Here is a 27,433-nt window from a genome sequence, read left to right as displayed (position 1 = left end):
CTACTTATCACAAGTGGTGCCCGCTTCCACGTAGGGGAGTGAAACAGGTTTCCTGTGAAGGTAAGCGTATCTGAGTTGAAGAAATGAGGTAATTTAGAGAAAAAAAGTAAGAAGGAAGCAGCGGGATACTCCAAACGGCGGATGGGTCTGAAAATCCAGCTTGGGGTGTGAGTTGAGTGTGCGCGCGTAGGTGCACAGGGGGTGTGTCCGTCTTTGTACAGCATCTGGGAACGAGTGTCTACACGCAAGGGTTTGTGTCTCTGGGGTCTGCGACCCCAGCAGGGGAAGGGGCTGGACTGCGCGCTCTCTCAGGCCTCTGTAAGGTTCTGGAACCCAGCCCTAGCAGTGAGCCCATCAGCACCGGCCGGAAGTCCGGCAATCAGATGCAACCGGCTGGGACTGGCTGCGCGGCGGGGTTGAGGGGCGGGGGAGCGGCTCGCAGCCAGCGCGGTGACTCAGCACGGTGGGGCGGGCCGGAGCGGGGCGCGCCCACCCGTATAAGGCTCGGGGCCGCCGTCGCGGGCGCTGGAGTTCTGCCGCCGCCGCTGTTGCTGAGGTCGCCATCAGTGAGTCCCCGCCGCCTGCGGCTCCCAGGGGGATTCCGAGGGGGCTCCCAGGGTTTTGGGGAGCAGTTGGGGCTCTCGGGGGGCCTACAGCGCCCAGAACAGGGGATGCGACCCCAGGGAGGACGGGCGGGCGCCCTGTCCCCCGTAACACGCCTCTCCCAGATGCTAACAGACTTCTCTCTGCATCCTGCAGTGCCGCCCTACACCATCGTCTACTTCCCTGTTCGAGGTAGGGGCCTGTGACGGGGAGGGAGGGGAGGCAGAGGTTGGAGGCTGCAGCAGTTCACGCCCCTCACCCACCTGAGGGAGTCCCCAGCCTCCCTTTTCCCTCCATCACGTGGCGACTAGCTCCGCCTTCCCTGTGCCCCAGAGCTGCCCCTTGCTGGAGTAAGCAACTTCCTGGCCCTGGCCCGTCCCTCCGCAATGTGCTGGGAGATCATCGGAGGAGTCCTCACCTCCTTGGCTCTTTCCCAGGGCGCTGAGAGGCTGGGGTCCCTGCCCATCCCCACTACCCCGTCCTCCCCTCCCCCAGGGCGCTGCGAGGCCATGCGCATGCTGCTGGCCGACCAGGACCAGAGCTGGAAGGAGGAGGTGGTGACCATGGAGACCTGGCCATCACTCAAGGCCTCCTGTGTGAGTACTTCTGTCGTATCCCGGGTCAGGGGCTGGGCACTGGGGGGCAAAACTAGGGTGGGGGGCAGCCAAGCTCAGCACCTCTGACAGAGCTGTGCATTCCCCCCAGCTGTACGGGCAGCTCCCCAAGTTCCAGGATGGAGACCTGACCCTGTACCAGTCCAATGCCATCTTGCGTCACCTGGGCCGCTCCCTCGGTGAGTCCTGAGGCTGCAGGGGGCCCAGTCCGGGGCAGGGGTCGGCGGGCATCAGTCAGAGTTCCTGAGCATCTGCTCAGTGTTGGCCCCCGAGCCTCTTCCATTTAAATCAAATTGTCCTGCAGCCCTGTGGAGCGGAGGCAAGTGGAGGTTCTCTCACTCGCCTAGGGTCAGGCCCGGGTCTGTCGAGCAATCCCTGCCCTGTAGCAGGCCACCTCCCGCTGAATTCTGAGCATGGACTCAGATGGTCCTTTTCTTCATCCACATCCTCCTCCCTCTGCCCTGGCGGAGGCTCACAGGCAGCCACGTAGCCTGTCTGGTGGGTCAGGCTGTAGTGGCTGGTCAGGCGCCCCGTCATGCTGTCTGCTCTCCCGCCACCCCAGGGCTGTATGGGAAGGACCAGCGGGAGGCGGCCCTGGTGGACATGGTGAATGACGGCGTGGAGGACCTTCGCTGCAAATACGGCACCCTCATCTACACAAACTACGTAAGCACAGACACGGGGACGGTCACTGAGGACAAAGAAAGAAAGGGGCTGGCTTCCTTCTCACCCTACACAACACCCCTCACGCAGCTCTGACTGATCCTTCCCTTGGGCTGCTTCTGGCTGTGCGGGGGGTGGGGGGTCAAGAGCCATTATGGATTGGACACAAGACTCGGCCTCCCTGCCTGGGGGAGGGACCCAGTCAAGTAGCAGGCAATGGCAGAACAGCGTGAGGACAGGAGACATCCAGCCACAGGTGGTCCCCGATCCGCAGCTGGGGGAGGTCAGGAGCACTTCCTGGAGCCAGGTGCAGGAGGAGGAGCACCTACAGTCAGCTTCTAGAAGGGGTGCTGGCACTTTCAGGTGCACGAGGTATCAGGCACGGAGCACATTCAGGGACTTGGGACCAGTTTAGCAGAGGCAAGGCGTGTGTGCCTGTGTGTGTGTGAGAGAGAGAGAAGGAGGGAGGGAGAGTGTCAGGAGATGGAGCTGGAGGGGGCAGCAGGCCCAGGTCCTGAAGGCCTTGAACCAGCTGGCTTGGATGCTGTCTTTGGGGAGTCTAAGCAGGGCGGTATCTGTGAGATCTGGAAAGACCCTACAAGGCTTTTGCAACAGTCTGGTGAGCGATCGTGGCAAGAGTGAACTAGCGAAGAATCGGCAGCTGAAATGGACAGGATGTGGCAATGGCCTGGGGTGGGGGGTGAGGAGAGGAGGGGCGGGGGCGGGGGCTGGGTGAGCGGCGATTCACTGAGATGGGGCAGACAGGAGGGGACGTCTCGGGGCAGGGGCAGAGGCAGGGCGTGCAGCAGCGTGAGCGTCAGGAGGATGGTACACAGTGGCATCTTTCTGGCAGGAGGCGGGCAAGGAGGACTATGTGAAGGCACTGCCCCAGCACCTGAAGCCTTTCGAGACCCTGCTGTCCCAGAACCACGGCGGCCAGGCCTTCATCGTGGGCAACCAGGTGAGCTGACCCTGTCCCGCCCCTTCCCCACCACCCTCTTCTTACAGATGGCAAACCGGTGCGGAGAGAGCACGTGAGCCATTGGTTCAGCAAAGCTGGGCAGACCAAGGGACCGGCTCAGGCTCCCTGCCTCACACCTCCCACACCCACTGAGTCCCTGCCCCACTCTGCCCTGCAGATCTCCTTTGCTGACTACAATCTGCTGGACTTGCTTCGGATTCACCAGGTCCTGGCCTCCAGCTGCCTGGACTCTTTCCCCCTGCTCTCAGCCTACGTGGCCCGCCTCAGCGCCCGGCCCAAGCTCCAGGCCTTCCTGGCCTCCCCGGAGCACGTGAACCGCCCCATCAATGGCAACAGGAAACAGTGAGGGCTTGTGGCACCCTCAGCAAGAGGCAGGGAGCTGCCTGCTTCCCTTTCCCCAGGACCAATAAAGTTTCCAAGAGAGAAGCAGTGCTGTGAGCATTGAGTTTTCTGGGGAGGGGCCTCCCTGATCCTCTCAGGCTTGGGGGAGGGACAGGCAGCTGGACAGGATACTTGAATCCTGAAACACAGAGTGTCCTCCTGGAGCCCTCAACCAACTCTGTGTTTACTGAACTCCAGAAACAAAGAGAAAAAAAAAGAAAGAAACAGGAAGAGAAATCAACCATGGTCCCCGCTCTGGAGATCCCCACAGTCTACAGAGGACAGGCTCACTTAAATAAACATGCTTTCTGCTCTCAGCAGGCCACCTGCCAGAGGGCCTCCATCCAGGACTGCAGGAGCTGAGGGGCCCTTGGCCGAGGAGGGGCGTGGGGAGGAGCTGAGCCGCTCAGAGCAGCCCCAGGCTGGGTCGGTGGGAGGGTCAGTCACTTCTGCTCAGATGGGGCTCTCCTTTCTTCCTTGTGCGTCGTGGGCATGGGAGCCACACTGGGCGATCCAGGCGGCTCGCCTCCTGCCTTCTCTCACCATCTTTGTCAGCTGGGCAAAGAGAATGACCCAGCCTGGGTGAGCTGGCTGTGGGTTGTCCACAGTGGGGAGGCACTGGGGTGCAAACAGGTTGTGGCTCTCGGGGCTCCCACGGATGGCTGGAGGGGAGGGCCTGTGGGAGGCCCCCTTGGTGCAGCCTGGAGGAGCAGACCCTTCTCTGGGGAGCCTTGCCCAGCATCAGAGCCTCCTGCCCAAAGCAGGGAACCTCTCAGTAAGTCAACCTCTCTTATTGCTGAGAGAACTCAAAGTAGGTGCGACTTCCAGGAAATGTTATTTAAGGGCCCAGAGGGAAGCAGCTCTGCAGTGACTAAAGTGTCCTGCCTGCACGCTGCAGGGGTGGTGGGTTGGCAGAGGGGTACCTGCACCCATCCCACATACAGAGCCCCAGTTGAGGGGCCATTCATGGTGTCAGAGCAATCACGGCTCCAGCATCAGGGCAGCCATGATTCAGTTCATGCCTAAACACCCTCGGAGCACCCCAGGAGCACAGAACAGCTGAGAGCAGTGCCATTGGGCAGGTGGCTGGGGAAATGGGTTAGAGGCTGGAACAGACATTGCCCGTGGGGGACATTGGCTTCAGGAAGTGTGGATCAAAACTAAGAGGCATGTATCCCTGAACCATCTATAGCTGCCCTTGCAAATAAGGATAATAATTGCTAAAGCTAATGGAGTACCTTCGATGCCAGGCATTATACTAAATGCCTTAGTATATTACCTTCCTTAGTCCTCACCACCCTTGAGTAGGTACTCTTATCCCTATTTATGAATGAGGTAACTGAGTCACAGAACGTTTAACTTGCTGAAGAGTGAATAGAGGCACCAGCAGGGTTATCATTACATTATTGCTTGTGATCACAACAGGTTGAAAATAGAACAGGTGTCCATCAGCAGGAGACTGCCTAAGTACATTAGGTGCACACACAATGGATTTTGCTACTGTGAAAAAGAGCAAGGAGGCCTGGATCAGGCCTTTTGGGAGCATGGGGCTGAGCCAACAGAGTGCAGCCCTCTTTGCAAGAGACTTTTTTCTATTGCTCACAGATGATATTTGGGAAAATGACACTTCCCTGACCCCTCTGCAGTTGGGAGGGGCCATATAACATGTTCTGGCCATGTTGGACTGTGGGCAGAGTGGGTGAATCACTTCCAAGGACACCATGGAGCAGGACACGTGGTGCGGTTGAGCAGTGGCCTTGTGGTTTTACACTGCTGGCATTTTACAGTTATTTGTTATTGCAGCATAACCTGACCCATCCTGTCTGATCTATCCTTTTTTCTCAGCTCAGGCTAACGGAATCCAGTCACCTCCCAACTTTGTCCTGCCTCTGAAGGTGATCAGGGAAGGGGAGGGGGCTATGACTCTGGGGTATTCTCCCCACTCCAACAGTAGGCCCCTCTGGCTCTCCCAGACCAGCCCCTGAGAGCTGTCAGTGATGGGGAACTGAGAAAATGTCTTCATCTGGGAGTGGAGGAAGACACGCAAGCTGAGGGAGGTGATCGGAGAGAGACTAAAGGGCTCAGCCCTCTCCTTGGCCTGGACATTTGGCTGCAGGGCCAAAGTGGGACAGATTCTCCTGGAGACAGCACCTGGACCTGGAGACCATGGCTAGGTGACTTTGGCCACTGGGGAGAGCAAAGGATGGTTTCAGAGCCGGGCCGGGCCTACTCCTGCCTGGGAGCACACTGCACTTGCACACCTCATCCACTGCATCCCAAAGGCCTGCCCCCACGGACTGATGGAGACCTTCTGCACTCCACTATCTCCTGACCTCAGCACCTCCCTCACCTCTCTTTTGGAAACTCCACTTCCCTCCTAGCTGGTTCTAGCTGCCCTCTGTGAAAATAAAGACCAGCAAATGACAGCAAGCTGTATACTCAGAGCTGGCTCCAGCAAGGGAATCGGCCACTGCCAAAGGCTGGCTCAAAGGCAGGCAGAGGAGTGAAGAAGCTTTATGGGGGAAAAGGGAGACTTCAGCTGTGCCCTGAATGGAGGCTGTCGGCCTGGGGAGCTGTAGGTGGGCTGACTGGAAGTTGGGGCATCCTATGTCACTGCTTAGGGGAGCAGATTTGGCTTCCTCTGGTTGGTCCTAAGTTGGACAAGGGGATAAAAATTAAGGAAGCTGTCACTTATTAAGTCCTGGACATTTGGGGTGATGATTATTTAAAAGGGTTATCGTTGGCTTTCCGGATTGTTCCTAGAGATAGCAGTCTGACTTCCTACAAGTCTGACCTATAATGGGCTGGCTTCCTGTCCGGTTATTGTAGATAAGAGGTCGGTTTCCAGGCAGGTTGCTGCAGGTTGTGGGTCAGATCTTTTTCCATACACGGTCTGGCCATTGTCCATTATGTGTTCAGTTCCTCTGCAGAGAGGTGACCCCAGCTACAGCAACTGGAAGCCTTTTCCTCAGGCATTTACCTTGAGTGGAGAAATCCTGTAGGGGGAAAGCAGGAGCCCACACATTCTCCTTTGAGGAACAGTCCCTGGCTCATTTCTGGGCCCTAGAGGAGACTGAACACTCAGGGGGCACCAGAGGATCAGTCTGAGTTGCCCATGAGAACAGCGAGTCAGAGATGGTGTGCCAAACAGCACTGCTTCCAGGACATGTGAGGGACTCGGGAAACTGCAGGAGTTCGTGGTTCACGTTGCCAATGTGCCTGCACCTGCCACACCCGGCCTGGAGGGCCCTGGGGGCTAACCAGGAGCTGGGCTTCCCCAGGGCTCCGTACAGCAGGGCTGCTGGCTCTGGCCAAGGTGGGCAGCCCTGAAGGGCCCTGGAGAAGGAAGCTCTCCCCAGGGAAGAACTTTGAGTGGCACCTCTCACTGCCCACTTTGCCAGGAAAGAGAGAAGGCCAAGGTCAGCATCCAAAGTCCTGGGCAGAGAGAGGCCAGTGCTCAGGAACTTGGAAGGGGCAAAATGGGGGTGGGGGGAAGCGGGGGAGGTAGGAGCTGGCGTTGAGGTTGTTGGCATAAAGGATTAAGGGAGGGCCTTAGGGTGGCCAGTGGGATGACCCTGCTGCAGAACAAGGCTCCAAACAATCGGGGGCGCTGACCTCTAGAAGGCTCGCTGCTTCCTCCTACCCCAGCCGACCCAGTGCCTACTCGGTGGGTTTCCAGGCACCTATTGCTGCAGAACAAACTTGGTGGCATCACTCTCTATCAGGAATCCAGGCCGGCCGCCGTAGGCCTGATGCTGCACAGGCCTGGTCTGGCCTACCGCCCTTGGCTACATGCAGTGGGCGGGGCTAGCAGCCTGCGAGCCGCGGGCGGGTCCCCAAGCTCCACTCGCGCCTCCGCCGTACCCCCGCCCAGAGCATGCGCAGAGAGGTCCGTACCCGGCTGGGAGAGCAGCGGAGGCCCCTGCGAGAAGTGGAAACTGATCCAATGACAGGATCTGTAGCCAGCAAACCTGCCACGAAGTTTACAGTCCCCTCTGTCACCCAGAACTTACGTCAAACTTCCTGCTCGCTCCTAACACGACAAATATCAACGGACAACAAACAATTGCCAGATATTTGAGGGAAATCTCTAACATAAAAGAGAGGAACAATAATAAACAGGAGGGGGAAAAGGAACTCAGAGAAGATACTGTGCAGGCTGTGCATGAGAAAACTTCAAATAAACTTTAATCAGTATCTTCAGGGAGATAAGAAAAGTTATTACATCTGGAGGATAAAAGGAGGCTATTAAAAAGAGCGTTTCCCGGAAAAATTAAAAATATAATAGCAGAAATGAAAAATCTCAGGGGCTTCCCTGGTGGTGCAGTGGTTAAGAATCTGCCTGTCATTGCAGAGGACACGGGTTCTAGCCCTGGTCCGGGAAGATCCCACATGCTGAGAAGCAACTAAGCCAGTGTGCCACAACTACTGAGCCTGTGCTCTAGAACACGTGAGCCACAACTACTGAGCCCACGTGCCACAACTACTGAAGCCCGCCAGCCTAGAGCCCGGGCTCCGCAACAAAGAGTAGCCCCTGTTCGCCGCAACTAGAGAAAGTCTGCGTGCAGCAACGAAGACTCCACGCAGCCAAAAATAAAGAAATAAAATAAATAAAATTATCAAAAAAGAAAAAAAAAATCTCAGATGGTAAAGTTGAAAAATACATATGAAAATAGAACAAAAAGATAAAAGCATGGAAAGATGAGAAAAACAGAGTATTATTCGAGGGAGTCTAGAGAGAGGGAGAGAAGAGGGTAGAAAAAAATCGGATGGAGCAGATTATCAAATGAATAATACATTTTCTCAGGACTGAAGAAGGTGAGCTTTCACGTTGAAAGGCACAATGAGTGCCCAGCACATTGAATGAAGAAGGACCAAAGACTGATACAAAAGCAGATCATGAGATTCCAGAGCCCCAGAAGGCAAATGAAGACCCTGCAACCTTCCAGAGAGAGAAAAACACCACACACGAGGGATAAAGAATTTGAAATCGCGTCAGATATCTTGTGGTGGTGATGAAACATGTCCACAAATACTTCGACGCTCCGGCATCTCTATGCTCTCCCGTGGAAGCTGGGCAGGACTTTGCTGCTGCCTCAGTGAAGAGAAAACAGTGGAAGCCACACGATGGGGCTTCCCAGGCTAAGTTTGAGAAGGTCACACAGCTTTGCAGTTTCTCTCGAGACACTTGCTTCAGTCATTGTGCAAAAGGTCCAGCCACCCTGAGGCTGCCACACAGAGAGGCCATGTGGAGAGACCAGAGATGGGGAGAAAAAGGGAGGGAAGGAGCAGTGATGAAGACACACCTGCTCCCAGCTGCCCAGCCCTGGAAGTGACACTCTTCACTTCTGCCCCATCCAGATACAAGGGGGCTCTGTGCCCAGGAGGAGGAAATAAGTTTGTCATATCTAGTCAGTCCCTACCACATACAACATCAGATCTATACATATACAGGAACTTGATGTGTGATAGCAGTGCCATCACAAATACTGAATAAGTTTGAAGAGTTATTTAGTATTAGTAAAACTGATTCACCGTATTGAGAAAAATGACTGGATTCTTATCTCACGCCATTTACAACAATAAACTCCAGATAGATCAGTTGTTCTCAGCTGGGGGTGATTTTGTCCCCCAGATTATGCTTGGCCACGTCTGGAGATATTTCTGTTGTCACAACTTATGGGGTGCTGCTGGCACTTAGGGATGCTGCTAAGCTTCTCACAATGCACAGGACAGCCACTCACAGCAAAGAACTGTATAGGCCCGAATGTCCACAGTGTCAAGATTGAGAAACCCTGCCATAGGGTTCACCTATATGTGAACGAGAAAAATAAAATAATAACAGGAAAAAAGTAAGAGATTTCTTTATGACCTTGGACTGGGGATGAATTCCTTAAACAAGGCCCCCAAATGAATGAACTTGACTACATCAAAACTGAGGATTTCTCTTGTACAATGATGATTACTATTTATCAGATTATCAGATAAATGATCAACTCAAAGGAAATATATTTGCCACATCTGACGGGGGAGGGAGGACCAGTGGTTTACAATGTTGGAGATGGTGTTCCCACTAATCTTTCAGAATCCCCCCAAAGGGGGCCTTCCTGGTGGCACAGTGGTTAAGAATCCGCCTGCCAGTGCAGGGGACACGGGTTCCAGCCCTGGTCCGGGAAGATCCCACATGCCGCGGAGCAACTAAGCCCGTGCGCCGCAACTACTGAGCCTGCGTGCGGCAACTACTGAAGCCTGCGCGCCTAGAGCCCGTGCTCCACAACGAGAGAAGCCACCGTGATGAGAAGCCTGTGCACTGCAACATAGAGTAGCCCCTGCTCGCCACAACTAGAGAAAACCCGCGCAGCAACGAAGACCCGACACAGCCATAAAAAAAACAAAACAAAACAAAACACAAAACCCCAAAGCCACAAAGACCATAAAAAACCAAACACACACTCCATCTCTCACGTATGTAGGAGACATCTGAAGTGATTACAGTTATGAGCTTCTATGCACCAAATAACATACCCTGACGTTCATAAAGCAAAAGCTGATGGGAAGACGGGGACTTAGGCAACTGGAAACAACAAATGTCCAACTCTGAAATAAGAAAACAGAGAAGGCACTGTCCTTTCAATTGCTCATGGGACATTTACCATAGTAACCATATGTCATGGTGCAGAGAAAGTTTTAGAACATTCCAGAGGGAAAGAGAGGAACAGTACAGACAACAGTCTCTCATTATAAGGCAATAAAATGAAAAATAGTAAAACCCAGGGAACAAAAAGACTAATGTTTACAGTTATAATATTTATATTTATAAGTATATTTATAAATCTCTCTTAAAATGGCATGGGACTTCCCTGGCAGTCCAATGGTTAGGACTCCACGCTTCCACTGCAGGGGACATGGGTTCGATCCCTGGTTGGGGAATTAAGATCCCACATGCCGTGGTGTGTGAGGCAAAAAAAAAAACGAAAAAGAATGGCATGTCAAAAAAGAAATCAAAACCAGAATGGCAGAACTTCTAGCAAATTATGATAAAGAAGCACCATAAATCGGAAGTGTTGGTCTGCTTGTCTCGATTACTCTAGCTTTATCATTAATCTTGCTATCTGGCAGGGCAGATCCCCCCAACCCTCTTGTTCCTCTTCAAAATTGGTTTGGCCCTTCTTGGCCCTTTGTTCTTCTATATCCATTTTAGAATCAGTTTTCCCAGTTCCATGAAAAGCCTTGATGGGATTTTGATTGGAATTGCAAAGAGTTTGTAAATTAACTTGGAAAGATGTGGTATCTTTATGATATTGTCACCCACCTGTTAAAGTCCCCTCAGCAGCTGCAGTACTGGCTAGAGGCAAAGGGAATGTGGGATTCTTGAAGGACGAAGGCAGCCGTAAACACTGGCTATGGTGTCATGACCCATTGCAGAAGTGGCGCCCCTCCATGTGTCCTTTGTGGCTCTGAGTTTTGTGTATTGGGAGGAAATTGTCTTTGGAAGGTGCAAAGTGGTCACGGGAAGAAGAACATGTACCAGAAGATGAATAGCTCAACCTGTCTCTAATAAACACTCAACTGGTTTTTCTTTTTGCTGATTTATAAGGTAGGGCCTGGCGTTTCTAAAAACTGAACCTTGAGCCTCACATTTCTAACAGCTTGGGATTAGTCAAGGGGTGTGTAAGCTCTTCCTGGTATCTGTCCTCCCAAATAGCCGTCAAGGGCTACACGGGGCAAAGAAGAGACTACAGTTTTTGTGTTAAGGGACAAAGGGGGTGTAGGCAGAACACCAAGGAACAACTTGAGGATGGGAAAAGGACCAACATGGAGACACTCCAGATACCTAGACCTGATCTACTGGGTGTCTGAGTGTGGATCTGCTGCCAGGGAGGTGCCAGGGTGGGTGGGCTGAGCGGACTGTACCGGTCCCTGGGACCTGTGCCCAACTGAAACTTCACAGGTCCTCCCTGTTGGAGACTGCATGATGGTGCCCAGTGCTTCAGGACCAGTATGAGCCAAAGAGGGACCCTGAGACACTGGCAGCCTGACAGGGAGTGGTTCTCACGCCAGGACGAGAGTCTGCAGAGCATGTGAGGGCACCCTGCCCTGGAGAGCAGGGAAGGAGGCTGGGTCACATGCATCGTTAATTGTGTTGCTTGCCCCAAATGCACTCACATTGTCCTGTGTGTACCTCACCAGCCATGACTGATCGACTTTACTTTCTCCGATTTAAATTAATGGAAAAAAAGATAGATTTCCAGTTCAAGATATTAGAGTAGAACCTGAAATGCACCCTGTCCTTCTCAAACACATCAAAATCAGAGAAGGAAAAAAAGCGTTAATAACGATATTCCAACCACATAGAAATGAAAAGGGGAATTCTGTGTAGACTTGACATAAGGCTCTCTTTGAAGGAAAGAAATAGGAAGAAACCCACAGCCTGGGGCGGGAGCTGAAGCCTTGTGACTTAGCCAGGAAGCAGGAATACAGCCAAGCCAAATGCACAGGCTTGGGGCCAAGTCCTCAGTCTGTACCCAGTGCTGGAGAGCAAGGCTGAGAGCCTCCCGTGACTGAGGCCAGGTCTCCACCAGGAGCATGAGGCAGGGGGCCAGAAATGCCCTCCCTGCCAGGTCACAAACAGGGCCAACCCAGAAAACAGGAGTGCAGAATTTGGGATGGAAGTAAGTACAGAGGGAAGCAGTATACCTGTTTTTGTTTCATATTCAGCAGGAGGATAGATGTATGAACTAGCTTTTGCTGGAAAAAGAAATTTTGTCATGACTGTTAAAAATGTAAGGGAGGGGACTTCCCTGGTGGCGCAGTGGTTAAGAATCCGCCTGCCACTGCAGGGGACACAGGTTCAAGCCCTGGTCCAGGAAGATCCCACATGCTGCGGAGCAACTAAGCCTGTGCGCCACAACTACTGAGGCCCGCACGCCCAGAGCCTGTGCTCCACAACAAGAGAAGCCACCACAATGAGAAGCCCGCGCACTGCAATGAAGAGTAGCCCCTGCTCACCACAACTAGAGAAAGCCCGCGCGCAGCAACGAAGACCCAACGCAGCCAAAAATTAATTAATTAATTAATTTTTAAAAAAAGGAAGGAAAAAAATGTAAGGGAAACCACTAAAAATAGAAATAAAATGTATAACTTTCAAACCAATACTGGGGAAGAAGGGAATAGCACAAAGAAAACTCAATTAATTCAGTAGGAGTCTGGAAAATAGAGGAAAAAGAAATAAAGAGAAAGAATGCTAAATAGAAAACACAATATAATATGGCAGATATATGTTCCAATGGCAATACCAATAAATGTAAACAGGCCAGACTCTCTTTTTAAAAGACAGAGATTTATTGAGTTAAAATAAAACAAAATGAAATTTAGTTAGATGTTGTTTTAAAAACCATCCCTAAAACAAGAGAATGATTGAAAATAAAATGAAAAAAAAAACCCCAAATACTAATAAAAAGAAAGCTTGTGTAGCAATAGTAATATCAGAGATCATAGACTTCAAGGCAAAATTGTTAAAAGAGATGCAGAGAAATATTTTATATTAGAAAAAGGAAAGATCCATCAAGAAAACATTCTTTAAAATATAGGTGTTCAGGGACTTCCCTGGTGGTCCAGTGGTTAAAAATCCACCTTCCAATGCAGGGGATGTGGGTTCGATCCCTGGTTGGGGAACTAAGATCCCACATGCCTTGGGGCAACTAAGCCCGCATGCTGCAACTACTGAGCCTGCGCGCCACAGCTAGAGAGAAGCCCACGTGCTGCAACAAAAGATCCCGTATTCCACAACAAAGATCCCGCGTGCCGCCACTAAGACCCGACGCAGCCAAATAAATAAATAATATTTAATAAACTAAAATAAAATTAAGTATAGGTGTCCAAAATTGGCTCAAGGAAATAAACAAATAGCCATAAAAGAAATGGAAATGGTGATCAGATCACTCCTAAGCAGAGTCCCCAGTTTCAGATGGCCTTACGGTGAGTTCTAGTGACACTTCAGGAGATGATAACTTTTACCTTCAGAAAACTCCTGCAATGTATAGGAAAAGGTGGAAAGGGGCACACCACATTTTAACAAAACTGGAAGAGATCTCCTGGAGAAAATCTGAGCTGGATCTGGAGAGGTCAGCACGGGCCTTGAGTGCCAGGGCCAGGGACTTGGGCTTTGTCCTGAAGACACGAGGGAACCACGAAGGGTCTCAGGCAGGAGAGGGGCAAAATGGATCCAAGGTTTACAACAATCCTGCTCGTTCCATGGTGCAAAGAAGTGATTGCGGGGGCCGAGACTTGAGGCTGGGGGACCTCAAGGAGGCTTTGCAAAATTCCAGGTAAAAGCTGATGGGTCACTGCCATGGGGCGGGGCCTGAAGGCACGGGAACAGGGTGTGTTCAGAAGGCAGAGTTGGCAGGATGCAGTGGATATGGGGACAGGGAGGCATCCTGGATGCCTCCCAGCTTCTGGCCTGGAGGCTGGTAGGGGAGACAGACATGGACAGTGGCATAGGATGAGACAGGTGAGAGACAGGGTCTGGGATGCCTTGGAAGAGGGCTTCCTGGAGGAGGTGATACTGAGTGGAGCCTGGCAAGTGGGTGCTCTAGATGGGTGGGGACTAAGTGGGGAACTGAGGGTCAGGAGACCTCAGGCCGAGTTCTGGCAGCTGTGCCGACTTGGGCAGGCAACTCAGCGTGCCTAATATACTCTGTCCTCTTCTGAAAACGGGGGCTTATCACTCCCATGCCCTGGGTTGTGGGAGGGTTAAGGAGATAACACATGGCAAGTGCTTGGCACAGAGCCTGGCGCTGGACGAACTGGAGCTCCTGCCCCTCACTCTTAGTTTCCCACGGGCCCATGCCCAGCATCTCCCGTCCACAGCATCCCCCGGCTGCCTTCTCCCCATGGCCTTGTGTTCCCTTGACCCTGTTAGATAGGGATGAGGAAAGAATCCACCCTCTGGCTCCATCTTGCCCCCCTTCTGCCACCCCAGAGGGAGGGATCCATGGACTCGGGTCTGAGCTCCGGATTAGCTGTGTAATCCCCAGCTCTGTCTGGGCAGTCTCTTTCCCTGCCCAGGAGAGGGGGCCTGGGGCTGGTAGTCAGGACTGCTGGGCCCTGGGCCTGGTACTGCCCTACCCATCTGTGAGCCCTCAGACAAGGTGCCCAGGCTCTTGCCGCCTCTTTTGGAAACACCACTGACATCCTGCAATGACTGTCACATGTGTGCCGTGTCTGGGGCACTTTGGGAAGGAAGAAAGGCCTGGGGTTGATTCTAGCTCTACCACTCAGCAGCTTCATACCCATGGACAAGAGATGAAACCTCCATGGGCCTCAATTTTTTTCATGTAGAAAATGGAGTTAACACTATCCAGGGCTACTGTGGGGAATATATGAGAAAAAAAGGGCATATTACTTTGTAAATGGCACATCTCTTGAGAGATAGGAAAGGATGGTTACAGGACAAGAGAATAGAGGAGCTGGGGAGGGCAGACCAAAACCGACATGCTTATCATGGGACTCAGAGCCAAAGGGTTCCAGAGAACTGACAAACTGATTAACAAGAGTTAATCAGGCTTCCAAGACTTCAAGAGAAGGCAAAGAACAGAGGCCCTCCTCAGGTCACGGGAGCATTGCGGGGTGGGGAGGGAGTGGGCAGAAATGCCCTAAAGCCCCAAGAGGAAGAGGTCCTGGGGAGAGTGGGCATGATGTGGTCTGGGCCTGATGACCTGCATGATAGTGCTGAGTCCTTAAATGCCAGGTTGCCGAGGCAGTAGGAGCGGCTCCAGGATTTTGTGCAGGAGCACCAAGTGCCAAACTCTCCTGACGGGGGCTGAGGAAGGAATGGCTGGGAGAGTTTAGCAGCACTAGCAAGAGGATGTGCCACCCACTGACTATCTCCACCCTCCTGGCCTCACCCCAACCTAGGACTCTAGACACACCTCCTCTGGGGAGACCTCCGCCAACAACCCCCAGTCTGCCCCGGCTCCCTGCGGCTAATGAGCAATCCTTCTCTGAGCCCAGGGGTGCCCGTAGTGGGTGAGGGGAAAATCATAGTCTGGGAGGGTTTTGGACGGGGACGGAATAATTACAAGGCGGTCATGAGGGTCGGGCTGTCACCGATCTGATTTCTCCTCCTTCCCCCATACATTTGTGCATACAACAAGAGCACGCGAAATGCGGAACTTGCAGAAAACACCAGAACCAGCAGAAGGTGACATGCGAGGTTTGTTTACTTGGGGATTGAAAGGCTGAGGGTCCACGGGCTAATGCGATGGAGCAGCGCGGGGGAGCAAGAGAGTAAATACCAATCGCGCGAAGGGAGAAAGGAGGTCCGAAAGCCCGCAGGACTGCATCTCCCAGCAGCCTCAGCGCCAGACAGGGCACTTCCGGCCTTTCCGCCCCCCCCCCCCCACGAGGAGGCGGGGCCAAGGGCGGGGCGGGAGCGGTGCAGGGGAGTTTGGGCGCGCCGTCGGCGCCAGGGCGCGTGACGTTATTCCTGTGCGCCGCCTAGCGTCTAGGTCGCGCCGGTTCCTCAGCCTCAGAGCCGTGAAGGTGACAGCGGGAAGTGACCGGGTTGGCCCCCGCGATGCTGGCGGCACGGCGGCTGCTGGGCGGGTCGCTCCCCGCACGCGTATCTGTGCGATTCAGCGGCGATACGGTGAGGCCTGACCTGGCTCGGGCCAGGGGTGCTCGCGGGCCAGCTCTCGCTGCCGCGCCTGTGCGCGCACCATCCCTTTGGTCTGTAGTGCCTTCTGGAGAACATTCTCATCTCCGCAGCCCGGCAGGAAGGTTGCCGATCCGGCCTGGGTGTAGAAGGGGAATGGGTCCAAACGGGAGGCTGACTCACCCCTGCCCCCAGCCCTCCGGCACCTTGGCTTTCCTTATTTAACAGCCGCGCGACTTAGCGGAAAATTTTGCAGGTGGCAAAGCGTCCTTGTCTCATTCCTTTCCCGCCACAGCTTTGTAGGGCGTGAAGGGACCACTGACCCACTTTACAGATGCAGACAATAGTTTTGGAGAGGGCCGTGCGCCTGCTCATTCTTCGTTCAGTGCTCCGATCCCCATATTGACTTTTAAGGGGTTGGGTGTCTGGAAACCAGGTCCCCTTAGCCCTCAGCTGGGGTGCTCCTCACTGGGTCACGTGGAATTCCAGACCCATCTCTCCTCAACAGTTTTATCCCGAGCGGGCCTCCCTCCGTCATCTTGTGTCCCAGCCGCAGTGAGGCATTTCTTTTCCTTCAGAAAGTGCATTTTGTCGCCAGCAGAGTTTAGTAACACAAGGCTTTGGCCTAACCAAGTTTTGATCCAGCAGCACAGCCAGACAAGTAAATGGACATAGCATCACACTGGGTTCGGGGGTAGTATGTGCTGTGGCTCAGGTGTGGGCTGTGTGCCTTTCATAAGCTCATTTTGCTCTGAGCCTCAGTTTCCTCTTCTGTAAAATGGAGGCAATCATTCCTGTCTCAAGGTTATGAAGATAAAATGGGGTCTTAGATATAGAAAGCTTAGCTTCGTGCCTGCTAATAGGAAGTGCTTACTAAGTGGTGATGGCAGCTATGATACTACGAAGGGTTCTTAAGCTTAGGCCCCTGCCCTCCTCCCAGCCCAGCCCTCTCTAATCAGGGGGACTCAAAACTCTGTACCTTCTGGCCTGGCCCCTCATGACCCCAGAGCTCTGCTGGGCCTGCTGACCCTCTGTGTCCCCAGACAGCGCCCAAGAAAACCTCATTTGGCTCGCTGAAGGATGAAGACCGGATCTTCACCAACCTGTATGGCCGCCATGACTGGAGGTAAATTGGTGCCCTTAGGCCGGTGGTTCCCGAGGCAGGGCCTCCCCCTCACTGCCTTCCCCACTCTGTCCAGGCTGAAAGGTGCCCAGAGTCGAGGTGACTGGTACAAGACAAAGGAGATTCTGCTGAAGGGGCCTGACTGGATCCTGGGTGAGGTCAAGACGTCGGGCTTGCGGGGCCGTGGAGGTGCTGGCTTCCCAACTGGCCTTAAATGGAGCTTCATGAATAAGCCCTCAGATGGCAGGTGTGTGTAGGCAGGCAGAAATGGGGTTGCAGGAGAGACCTTGGGGGTGGCTGTGGCTTACCTGGGCCTTTGGGCTGTTTCCTTGGAAACTGAAAGTGAATGAAGTGGGAAAACATAGCCAGAGCTCAAGTAGGTGGGACTCAGTTCTCTCTGGTCTTCCTCAGGGGAGACTTGAGGGGTAGCAGAATCAACACAAAATTTTGACTCAGTCAGACTTAACTGATCAATTCCTAGCTCTGCCTTTTAATCATATAGCTTTGGGCAGTCTCCTGGCCTTACCGAACCTCAGTTTTCTATTCTGTAAATGGATATTATATTGTGCAGGGATGAAAGAAATAATGTTCTTACAGCTTTTGGCCTGCCCTTTGGTTGGCACATAGAAAGCAAAGGCTAAATGTCGGCTATTTTGCCTCCTTTTGGCTCCAGAGATATGGTGGAAGTTCACGGAATGCTCTTTGTGACCAAAAGCAGATTTGGGCTCTTGGGAAAGCACTAGGAGAGACATTTGGACAGAACAAAGACTTTTCCTGTGGTCATAGCCACCCAAATACGGAATAGGCAGTGAGCTCCCTGTCATCGGTGGTGAGCAAGCAGAGCCCCTGGGAACATGTCAGGAGGACAAAGAGGGATTGGCTGTCAGAGGAGGCTTCCCTGGGTGGAGTGGGGTGGCATGTGGTTGAAGGCCCAACCCTGGTGGCCCTGTAGCCCGACTGACCTGCTGGCCCCCACAGGCCCAAGTATCTGGTGGTGAACGCAGATGAGGGGGAGCCTGGCACCTGCAAGGACCGGGAGATCATGCGCCACGATCCCCACAAGCTGGTGGAAGGCTGCCTAGTGGGGGGCCGGGCCATGGGTGCCCGTGCCGCCTACATCTACGTCCGCGGGGAATTCTACAATGAGGCCTCCAATCTGCAGGTGGGCAGGGGCGGGGCGTCAACAGAGGAGAAGGTGCTCAGTGTGCACTTACGTGCCCCAATCCTAGGCAGAGTTGTTCTTAGATTTTAGTTCCTGATCTGTCTGGGGTCGCACTAGGAGAGTGGCGATCACTCCTGCATGCCTTGTGTCCTGAATGGGACATGGCCCCCAATGCCTCTGTCTCTTTCTGTATGTTCCAGAGCGTCAACTTGGGCTCCATGACTCCTGGGGCAGGGGTAGGCTGGGGAACTCCCATATGGGCATTTTTCCTGAAGGGTCAAGGGGTCATTTCAGTAATTCTCAGCTCAGTGACGCCTGTAGTAATTGGTCCAGGGCCAAAGCCTCACCTTTCTATTAGGCTCCTACACAACAGTGATGAAGGATGTGGGAATAATAACCTGGCACATGGTAGCATTATGTGTAAGTGTTATTATTATTACATATTTAAAAATAAGCCTCCAGGGTCTTTTCCTCTACTCAGAAGCAGTACTCACTCATTATGAAGATAGGAAACCACACACACACGAAAGAAAACTCTCCCACAGATCCACCACCTGGAGAAACTACTTGCTGAAATTTTCATTATTTCCTTAAAGTCTTTAAAAATACATATAGTTGGAGAATTTGTTAAATGTTATTACAGAAGTAGCACATGCATCGTAAAAATCCCCTCCCCCTCCCAGAGCGTCCTCTGCTTGTGTCCAAAGGGAGCTTTTGCTCTGGACTTTGGTGATGGGCTCGCTGGGCCAGTGCCCCTCCCTCCCACGCACAGTGTTCCTGGGCTCTTGGGGACCGTGCCCTCACACCCCTGTCCCACAGGTAGCCGTCCGAGAGGCCTATGAGGCTGGTCTGATTGGCAAGAATGCCTGCGGCTCCGGCTACGATTTGGACGTGTTTGTGGTGCGCGGGGCTGGGGCCTACATCTGCGGGGAGGAGACAGCGCTCATCGAGTCCATCGAGGGCAAACAGGGCAAGCCCCGCCTAAAGCCTCCCTTCCCTGCAGACGTGGGTAAGACCTGGCACCTGGCCCGATCCTGGGCCTTGTCCTGTGTCCTATGGAGTCCGGGATCTGGTTTCAGGTCCCCACTGGTCATTCTTAGGGAATTTCTGAGTCCCTTCTGCACTGGGCGTCTGACACAGAGAGCAGGGTGGGAACAACATAGAGGCTTCACCGGTGCCACCTGCAGTCCCTCATCCTGCCTCACCTCCCACATCAGATACCCAAGTCCTCTCCAACCCTCCGGGAACTCGGGGCAGGATGGTGAAAAGGCAGCGCATCTCCTGCTGGAATCTGGGGTCCAGTGGGGGACGAGAATAACAAAGGGGTGAAAGCAGGGCTCTCTGCCACCGGAGCAGGACCCTGGATGTACCCCATTGCCAGGAAACCCGCCCCAACCTCTCCCCATCCACAAGAAGCCACCGATTTCTCATCCCATTCCCCCACAGGAGTGTTCGGCTGCCCTACAACCGTGGCCAACGTGGAGACAGTGGCCGTGTCCCCTACCATCTGCCGCCGAGGGGGTGTGTGGTTTGCCAGCTTTGGCCGTGAACGCAACTCAGGCACCAAGCTGTTCAACATCTCTGGCCATGTCAACCACCCTTGCACCGTGGAGGAGGAGATGTCTATACCGCTGAAGGAACTGATTGAAAAGCACGCCGGTGAGGCCTGGGGCCAGCCAGCAGGGTGGGAGAGCCTCAGGAGCTGGGGCTGGGGCTAGCAGAGGTCCTGGCCTCAGGGCTAGGCAGGTGTGCCGGCCCCAGCCCTGACCATCCATCCTTTTGGGGACTGACTGGGGCCCCAGGGGGTGTCACGGGTGGCTGGGACAACCTCCTTGCTGTGATTCCTGGCGGCTCGTCCACCCCACTGATCCCCAAGTCCGTGTGTGAGACGGTGCTGATGGACTTCGACGCGCTGGTGCAGGCGCAGACGGGCCTGGGCACGGCTGCCGTGATCGTCATGGACCGCTCGGTAAGGGCTGGCCCATGCTCCCCACCCAGTCCCTGCCTTAGGCCAGCCTGGTTAGTAACCCTTCCGGGGCCTCTCGGAGAACTGCCAGCTCTTGGGTCCCGGTTCCTGTCACCTGAGGTACAGTGAGGTGGGAGAGGCGGGGAGCAAGGCTTCTCTGAGCGACAAGCCCGTGGAGTCTGGGCAGGGCGGGATGCCCAGGGCAGGTGGAGGAGACAGCCAGAGCGCCGCTGGAATCAGGAGGGTGTGCCGCCAGGGGGCGCTGAGGCTCAGGCCTTGGGTGCCTCCTCACTGTCCCTTGTCCCCCCAGACGGATATTGTGAAAGCCATCGCCCGCCTCACCGAGTTCTACAAGCACGAGAGCTGTGGCCAGTGCACCCCATGCCGCGAGGGTAAGCGCGCTGGGCAGGCTGGGGGCTTTCTTGGTGGCTCACGCCGGGCCTGGGCCGGGCACTGGACCCTGAATAAACAGCTGCTGCCTCCCAGCCTGCTGTGGCTGCTCTGAGCCCCCCCCTCCCTGTGGCCCGCGCCCCTCGGGTCCCATCCCCCCCATGCCGGCCTAGGGAGCTCGTCAGGCCCTCTCTTGCCGCCACGGCTCAGGTGTGGACTGGATGAACAAGGTGATGGCCCGCTTTGTGAAGGGGGACGCCCGGCCGGCTGAGATCGACTCCCTGTGGGAGATCAGCAAGCAGATAGAGGGCCACACCATTTGCGCCCTGGGCGACGGAGCTGCCTGGCCCGTGCAGGTACTCGCTGCCCTGCTGCGTGCTGCTGGGGGCGGTGCTGAGAGCCGGGGCGTTGGGGGACTTTCAGGCCCTGCTGCACCCAACACCCCGACCCTCACCCCCAGGGCCTGATCCGACACTTCCGGCCGGAGCTCGAGGAGCGGATGCAGCGGTTCGCCCAGCAGCACCAGGCCAGGCGAGCCGCTTCCTGAGCCCGCGGCGCTGGGCTGGCATCCGTCTGCCTGGACGGCTGGACAATAAAGCAAGTGCTGCCCACTCATCGCGTCTTCTCTGTGGCCTTGCTCTTCACTCTGCCTCTGCGGCCCATTATTCCTGGAGGCTTATTTCCCAGACGGAGGTGGAGGTTTGGGAGGGATAGGTCAGCACAAGGTCTCGTTGTGAATTTACACTTGGCCTCCTGTGCGTCAGTCTGTCGTAGACCATCCTGAGCATTGACCCCTCAGTGCAAGAAGCAGGGGTGGGGAGGGGGAAACTGTGGCCTGGGGTGCAGACCTGGGCCTGGCCCAGTGCAGGCCTCTGGAGGGTGGGAGCAAGGAGGACAGGGCCCAGTCTGCCCTGTGAGGCGATGGGCAGGGAAAGAACCAGCTGTCCGGTCTGGTTTGGAGGAGAGGTTTATTCTTGCTTCATGATTTGGCAGTGGGGTGAATTTGAAAGGGGGGAAGGAAGGAAGCAATTGACTAGGGGTTGACACGGTGGGTGAGGCAGCCCCAGGTCCTCCGAGCTCCATGGAGGCGGCCGCGGGTCAGTCTGGGGGATGCGCAGTGAGCAAGGCCAGGCCGGGGGCCCCCGCTAGCCGCTGAGCTGGAGGGGCACGCCATCCAGCGGGTGCCACAGCTCCAGCTGGTGGTCACTGTGGCCCAGGCATTCACGCCAGTACTGCTGGCGCTCCCCACGGGCCCGGCTACTCAGCTGCACCCCACCTGGGTTGGGGGACAGGTCAGGAGCTGTGTGGGAGTCCACTGGGCACCCCCCACCAAGCTCCCCGACATTCCCACTCACCAGTGAAGTCGTCAGCTGTGCCCGGGTCATCATCCCACACAGACACCAGCAGTGTCTTCTGCGCCAGCTCCTCCCGCGGGCCTGCGCAGAGGAACTCCTGCAGGGAAGGGGCAGAAAGGCAGGAGGGAGGCGGCCTTGGGTCCTTCACAGCCTCAGAAACAGACTCAGACAGGTGAATGGCTCAGGGTAGCTGGGGCCTGTGCTCTCGGAGGCGGGATGTTGACCCCCCTCCTCCCACCCCCCGCAGCCAGGACTGCCTCCCCCCCAGCCCTGGCCTACCTCGTTGAACCCGGGGTTCGGGGTCTTCTTCCGAACACTGGTCTCATATTTCGATTTCTTCCCCCCATTTGGATGCAGGTAACTGATGGGGAAGAACAGGGTCAGCTCAGGTGCGGCCCTGGAGAGGTGAGCCCCAGAGGGGCTCTGAGGAACCCTCACTGTCCGCCCCTGGTCACACTCACAGGCGGACGAAGGGGTCCGAGTAGCCGTTGGTGTCCGTGGGGGCGAGGTGGGCACACCCACCAGCAGGCCGCCCCGCTGAGAGCTGTAGCACAGCGACTGCAGGATGCGCCCACGCTCCTCCCCGGCCACCTCAGCCCCCACCGCCTCCTGCAGGGGGTGGGCTTGGGGTCAGCTCCCGTGTGGCCCGCAGCCCAGCCACCCACCCGTGCTGGCCTGGACGTGAGAACGCAAACTGGCTGCAGAGAAGTCAGGGGCCAGTGGTTTGATTTCATGATTCAATTTACAAAAACAGTCACTGGCTTAGTGCCCTGGAAGGAAACTTCCAGGTCAGCTCTATCCTCCAGGGCCTGAGAAGGGGACGGGCTTGCCCAGGCCACGTGACTGGCCAGTTCGGGGCATCTTTGTCGAGGAGGGGAAGGGAACTGATGTCCCTAAGGGCCACAAACATGCTAGGAGCTGCCTAGGTGGCCTTCCATTAGGTACCCATCACCACCCTCCCGCAGGGTAAGCCTGCTGCCACAGAAGCAGCTCCAAGAGGCTGTTCTCTACCCAAGGACATGCAGGTCTGTTCAGCTACAAAGCCCACCCTCCTCACACCCCGCAGCCCAAGCGGCCAGATTCTGAATGTCCTTTGCCACACTCGGCCCCCGGAGCTTCCAAAGGACTTGGGAGGATGCCTTGGAGAGAATGTGCTTCTCCCACACTTAACGAGGGATTTGATTTGCCGAGAGCCCAGCCACCTTGCTGGCGTTCAGCTCTCAGTAAGGGAGTGCTCCACGAGTCAAGGGGCTGCTGTGCGGGGCTGGGCCAGGAAGCGCTTGTGGCGGGTCCCTGCCCCACCCGGTAGGGCTCCGCAGCTTCGCCTTGACTGACTGACAGTCGCAGCAACAAGCGGCTCCACTAGGCGGCGGGGCAGCAGCACCTGGCCCTCCGGCCCCGGAGGAGCTGCGGAGGGCCCTGCCTCAGCCTTGCAGGTGCCCGGGGGCCTGCTGGGCTGCAGGGGTTCTGCCCAGGTCTTTGGTTTCCTATTGCAAATCCCCTGCGATCACCATCACTGCCTCCTGCCAAGGGCCTGTCTGTGACTACCAGCCCCAGGAGTGTGGTACCCACACTGCCTCGGGCAGACCTAGCAGCCGTGGAGACCCACCATATCCATTCCCTCCGGGACCTTGACCTGCCCTCCCAGCTCAGGCCATGGACAAATCCCACCGGCTCCAGCCTCTGCCTCAAGCTGGCCTGTGTCTCTGCCCCCTGAGGGCTTGTGCCAGCGCCCCACAGCTCCCCTGGGCTGCCCTGGCAGGGGAAGTCACCCTCTGCCCAGCCCCTGGGGCCTGGCTGTTCCCTGGGCCTATGACCGCTCACAGGGCCGCTGAGCGAGATGGCCTCGGTTTCTCCAAGCCTGCCTGGGCCTGGACCCCTGTCCAGCCCACATCAATCCCTGCCTGACACACTTCAGCCTGGGCCACCGCAGACCTGCCCCCCCGATCCTCGCTGGGCCCCACCGTCCTACCCACCTCCTCATACAGAGACATGCCACGTGCTGTGTCCAGGCTCTCGGGCCTCTTGGTCTGAAAGAGCAGAGAGCCCGGTCCCCTTGGCTGGACACTGCCTAGGTCTCCCTCCCTGCCTGCCGCACCCTGTGCACCAGCCCACTCACCAGCCTCCACCTCTCCAGACACACATCGAAGCTCCTGGCTCCGTTGGGCACCAGCTTCCCCAGGGGCACCCGCAGCTCCCCCAGGGGAGGTGCCGCCGCCGTTGCCGTGGGTCCTCCCAGATGCACAGCCTGGTGGCCACCCAGGTCAGACCTGGCCAGGCAAGCCCTCACCCCCGCCTCGGCCCTGCCCCCTTGTGGCCCAGGCCCTATCCTCACCGCAGGGTCTTGCGCCAGGCGTCCTGGAGGGTGAAGCCATGAGTGTCTCCTCCCAGACAGGCCGCCTTGTGCCCCGAACCGTGCGTGTCCGCAGCTGGCTGGCCTGGGGGCCGAGCAGGGAGGGTCAGAGCCTCATTGGGCCCCAGGGCCCCAGCCTGGTCCCCCTCCCTCATATGGCCTCTAGTTGCACATCCCAGCAACGGGGGGCTCCCTGTCTGAGGTCGAGGCCTTGGGGAAGAGGGGCATGGCAGGCCAGGTGGGTGCTGCAGGCTGGGTGTGCGGCCAAGGGGCAGCAGTAGGGGCCTGTGTCTCGCCCTCACCTTGCTGGCCCCGGGCGGCAGGTTGGCTTTGACATAGGGGTCCACGGAGCCCGAGGCCGGTGGCTTAAGGCCCTGGGAAGAGACAGTGGATGTGGGACAGGCCCAGGGCCCACGCCTGGGACCCAGGGATGCCGCCCCATCCTCACCTTGGCACGGTGAGCTGTGCAGTGCAGGGTGCTATTGTCCGTGTCAAAAAGAAGCATGAACTCGAGGGTGCCGAGGGTGGCTAAGGGCAGGTGGCCGGCAGGTCAGCTTCTACATCAACCCCCGCCCCGGCACGACGCCTCCTGCCCTGCCCCTCCCCTGGTCGGAAGCCTGGGATGGGCCCCAGACCCCATCCTGGCTGGGCTGGGCCCAGAGGGTCCCCCTTGTCCCCCGCGCCCACTCACTGCTGTCGTCTGAGTCTCCCTCTGGCTCTGGGTCCAGCTGGGACTGGGATGCAGAGCGGATGGTGGGGGTCACTGGAGGGCGTAGGTCTCGGGTGCGCAGGGCGGCTCAGCGAAGGGGTAGAAGTGCGGGAAGTAGTCAGAAATGAGGTGGATGGGCCGGATGGGGCCCGGGCTCACGTCAATAGCCATGTGTTCCTGCACGCTCACCCGCCCCCGGCCCGCCACCGCCGTGCCCGCCATGGGGGCCCGGACATGGAGGGGGGACTCAGAGGAGCCCCCGAGGACCGGAGATGAGGGGACCGCAACAGGCCAACCAAACGGCGAGGAGGCATCACTGAGGGTGTTGGCGGGGGGCGGTCCTGGGCAGCAGCTGGGACCTGAGGACAGAACGCAAGGTCAAGGCCGGCGGGGTGGGGGCCTCCAGCCTGGAGGGGGACCCCGTGGGCTGGCAGGTAGGCTGGCTGGGCTACTTACCGCTCTGAGAGCTCCTCCACCTGGTTTGGGTCGCTGCCGGTGCTGGGTGTGCGCCTGGCGGAGGTGACGCGCCTGGCGGAGGTGACCTGGAGAGCCAGAGTGTGGCCCTGGGGGGAGCGGGAAGGGGCGGGACTCAAGACTCAGAACAATTCTCTGGGGCCCAGGAGACCAGCAGCTCCCTGCCCTCCACCCCAAGGGCCCCTTCCCTAGTGCTGGGGCCCAGCCTCTCTCCTCCCCCAACCCCTCCCCAATTCACACACAGCCGGGGAGAGTTATTTTTACCGCCATCACGTGGCCCTGCTCCCAGGTGAGGAGGCTGGAGGGCCAGAGGTGACACAAGGGGTGTGAGGGGCAATGGGAGGGGAGTGTGGGGAGGAAGGGGTAGGTGAGACAGAGGGGTCGGGGGAGAGCCTGTGGGGAGGCGTGTGGGAAGGGGGAGAGGTGTGGAGGACAGGCTGGGGGGAGGGGAGATGGGCGGGCGGGGAGGGCTCTGTGGAGGCGGCGGGGGTGGCGCCGCAACCTGGTCCCCTTGGAGCTCAAGCTTCTTAACACCTGAATCCGATCACTTCGGCACCTCTCTCCCCCTCTCCCAGCCTGGAATAAAATCCTAACCCATCACTGAGGATTGCCCCCTTGGCCGCTCACTGGGGCCCCCTGAGTGCTGGACCCCTTCCCCCCACGTCCCCATGGCTCCTCTCCGTTTCCTAGAACACCCCAAGCTGTGTGCACATGCTGCTCCCTCTGCCCCGACTTTCCTCCCTTGCCCTTTGACCTGGCCTGCTCCTGCTTACCTATGGTCTCAGGGTCACTCTCTGCAGGGGAACGTGGCTGCCTTTACCTGCTCAACCTTCCCTGTATTTTCCCAGGGGTCTTTTGGGGGCCACCCCTTCGCTACTCACTCTAGGAGGTTCACCCTGCTCCCCAGGCCTGTGCCCCAGACCCTGCCAATCAATGAATTCCAAATCCAGCAGCCACGTGACAGGCTCAGGGAAGGGCATGTGACCCGAAGCAGGCCAATAAAGTACAATTCTGGGATAGACTGGCCCAGAAAGAGAAGCTGTTTTCTGTTGATGGGATGCTGGTACCGTGCCATCCTAGAGCTGTTGCCCTCTCCTCACCTCTCACCCCTGTGGAGTAGAGAATGCTCCTGAGAGTGAGGCCAATACAGTGGAAAGCACAGAAAGAAGAGAGTTCCTGAGCTCCTGGATCCAGCTATGCCTGAAGCTGGTCTATCTCTGGAGTTTGTAATCACCATTCCTCCTTTGGCAAAGTCAGCTAGTGGGTGGGGTTTTCTATCACTTGTCCTGCCTAATACTGCCCAGTCCACCGTGTCAAGGTTAGACTGCCCACCCCTTCAACTCTCTCACAGAGATTTACATAATTGATACATAATTCCATTACATATCTGTGAGTAATTAATGTACAATCACATGATTATCTGTGTGACCTGGTCTAAGATCTCCCACAGACTGAGAACCCCCAGAGGGAAGAGTAGCATCTGGCTGGTGCACAGATGGGACCCCAGCATAGCACCTGGCACATGGTGGGAGCTTGGCACGTTAGAGGTTTGCAGTAGCATGCAGGGCTCCTTTCTGGATGCCTACTGCCCAGCACATGTTCAGCCAGGCACAGAAGATGGAACAGGAGCTCGTACAGTGTAGTGGCTAGGAGTTTGGTCTCTGGAGTCAGAGAGGGCCTGGTTCAAATCCCAAACTGGGGTGACCTTGGGCAAGGTGTCTACCCTCCCTGAGCCTCAGTCTCACCAGCGAGGGACAGCGTTGGCCCCACCTCACAGGGTTGTGGTGAGAGTGAAATGAGAAAAAAGACTCCAGGCACCTGGCACACAGTGAGTGGGCACAGCAAGTAACAGTGTGATTATCCAGAGGCACCCCAGCCAGGAGGCCAGCTGTCCCATGGGGTCTGCCCAAGGTCAAGGCTCCAGTGCAGACGGGGCAGTCGCCGCGGAGTTGGCAAGGCTCTTTATTCAGTCCTGGAGTGGAGCTGGCGTGGCAGGGCAA

General features: G+C 56.3%; 2 protein-coding genes and 1 pseudogene across 4 annotated transcripts; 2 read left to right on the top strand and 1 right to left on the bottom strand.

Moving 5' to 3' along the window:
- Positions 1-458: 458 nt before the first annotated feature.
- On the top strand, positions 459-3,288 carry LOC309605906 (glutathione S-transferase P). 2 transcript variants are annotated; one of them, XM_082342235.1, is made up of 7 exons: positions 459-566; positions 760-795; positions 1,099-1,199; positions 1,309-1,396; positions 1,780-1,883; positions 2,734-2,841; positions 3,020-3,288. In XM_082342235.1, coding segments are annotated over exons 1-7 (627 nt in total). In that variant the 5' UTR covers positions 459-565; the 3' UTR covers positions 3,209-3,288. The 2 variants fall into 2 exon arrangements, with proteins under 2 accessions (XP_082198361.1, XP_082198362.1); XM_082342236.1 differs by having other exon boundaries at positions 495-556.
- Positions 3,289-15,716: 12,428 nt separating this feature from the next.
- NDUFV1 (NADH:ubiquinone oxidoreductase core subunit V1) lies at positions 15,717-21,153 on the top strand. The gene is made up of 10 exons (XM_082342218.1): positions 15,717-15,895; positions 16,945-17,027; positions 17,101-17,271; positions 18,003-18,186; positions 19,006-19,195; positions 19,633-19,845; positions 19,989-20,155; positions 20,463-20,544; positions 20,753-20,898; positions 21,003-21,153. The coding sequence occupies exons 1-10, from the start codon at positions 15,824-15,826 to the stop codon at positions 21,087-21,089; spliced, it is 1,395 nt and encodes a 464-aa protein (XP_082198344.1). The 5' UTR covers positions 15,717-15,823; the 3' UTR covers positions 21,090-21,153.
- A 338-nt stretch (positions 21,154-21,491) lies between these two features.
- LOC309605902 (double C2-like domain-containing protein gamma) lies at positions 21,492-27,383 on the bottom strand (annotated as a pseudogene). Its single transcript, XR_014249624.1, has 12 exons — positions 27,252-27,383; positions 25,416-25,522; positions 24,942-25,318; positions 24,699-24,778; positions 24,553-24,624; positions 24,233-24,335; positions 24,017-24,145; positions 23,874-23,927; positions 22,359-22,506; positions 22,177-22,258; positions 21,898-21,994; positions 21,492-21,818 (listed from the first exon to the last, which is right to left on the bottom strand). The product of XR_014249624.1 is annotated as a double C2-like domain-containing protein gamma (transcript).
- Positions 27,384-27,433: the final 50 nt, after the last annotated feature.

This window comes from Balaenoptera borealis (assembly GCF_965194805.1).
Source record: "Balaenoptera borealis genome assembly, chromosome: 11".
NCBI classification, from domain to species: domain Eukaryota; kingdom Metazoa; phylum Chordata; class Mammalia; order Artiodactyla; family Balaenopteridae; genus Balaenoptera; species Balaenoptera borealis.
Note: the sequence above shows the minus strand (reverse complement) of the source record. Positions and strands in the feature narration are given on the sequence as shown.

What these genes read in the sequence shown, in the direction of transcription:
- LOC309605906 (XM_082342235.1), top strand. An exon ending in TCACCTGGGCCGCTCCCTCG is followed by an intron (nt 1,397 to 1,779) that starts GTGAGTCCTGAG and finishes CCGCCACCCCAG; the next exon opens with GGCTGTATGGGAAGGACCAG. An exon ending in CCCTCATCTACACAAACTAC is followed by an intron (nt 1,884 to 2,733) that starts GTAAGCACAGAC and finishes TCTTTCTGGCAG; the next exon opens with GAGGCGGGCAAGGAGGACTA.
- NDUFV1 (XM_082342218.1), top strand. Translation starts at nt 15,824, where the DNA reads ATGCTGGCGGCACGGCGGCTGCTGGGCGGGTCGCTCCCCGCACGCGTA. An exon ending in TCCCTTCCCTGCAGACGTGG is followed by an intron (nt 19,196 to 19,632) that starts GTAAGACCTGGC and finishes ATTCCCCCACAG; the next exon opens with GAGTGTTCGGCTGCCCTACA. An exon ending in ACTGATTGAAAAGCACGCCG is followed by an intron (nt 19,846 to 19,988) that starts GTGAGGCCTGGG and finishes CTGGGGCCCCAG; the next exon opens with GGGGTGTCACGGGTGGCTGG.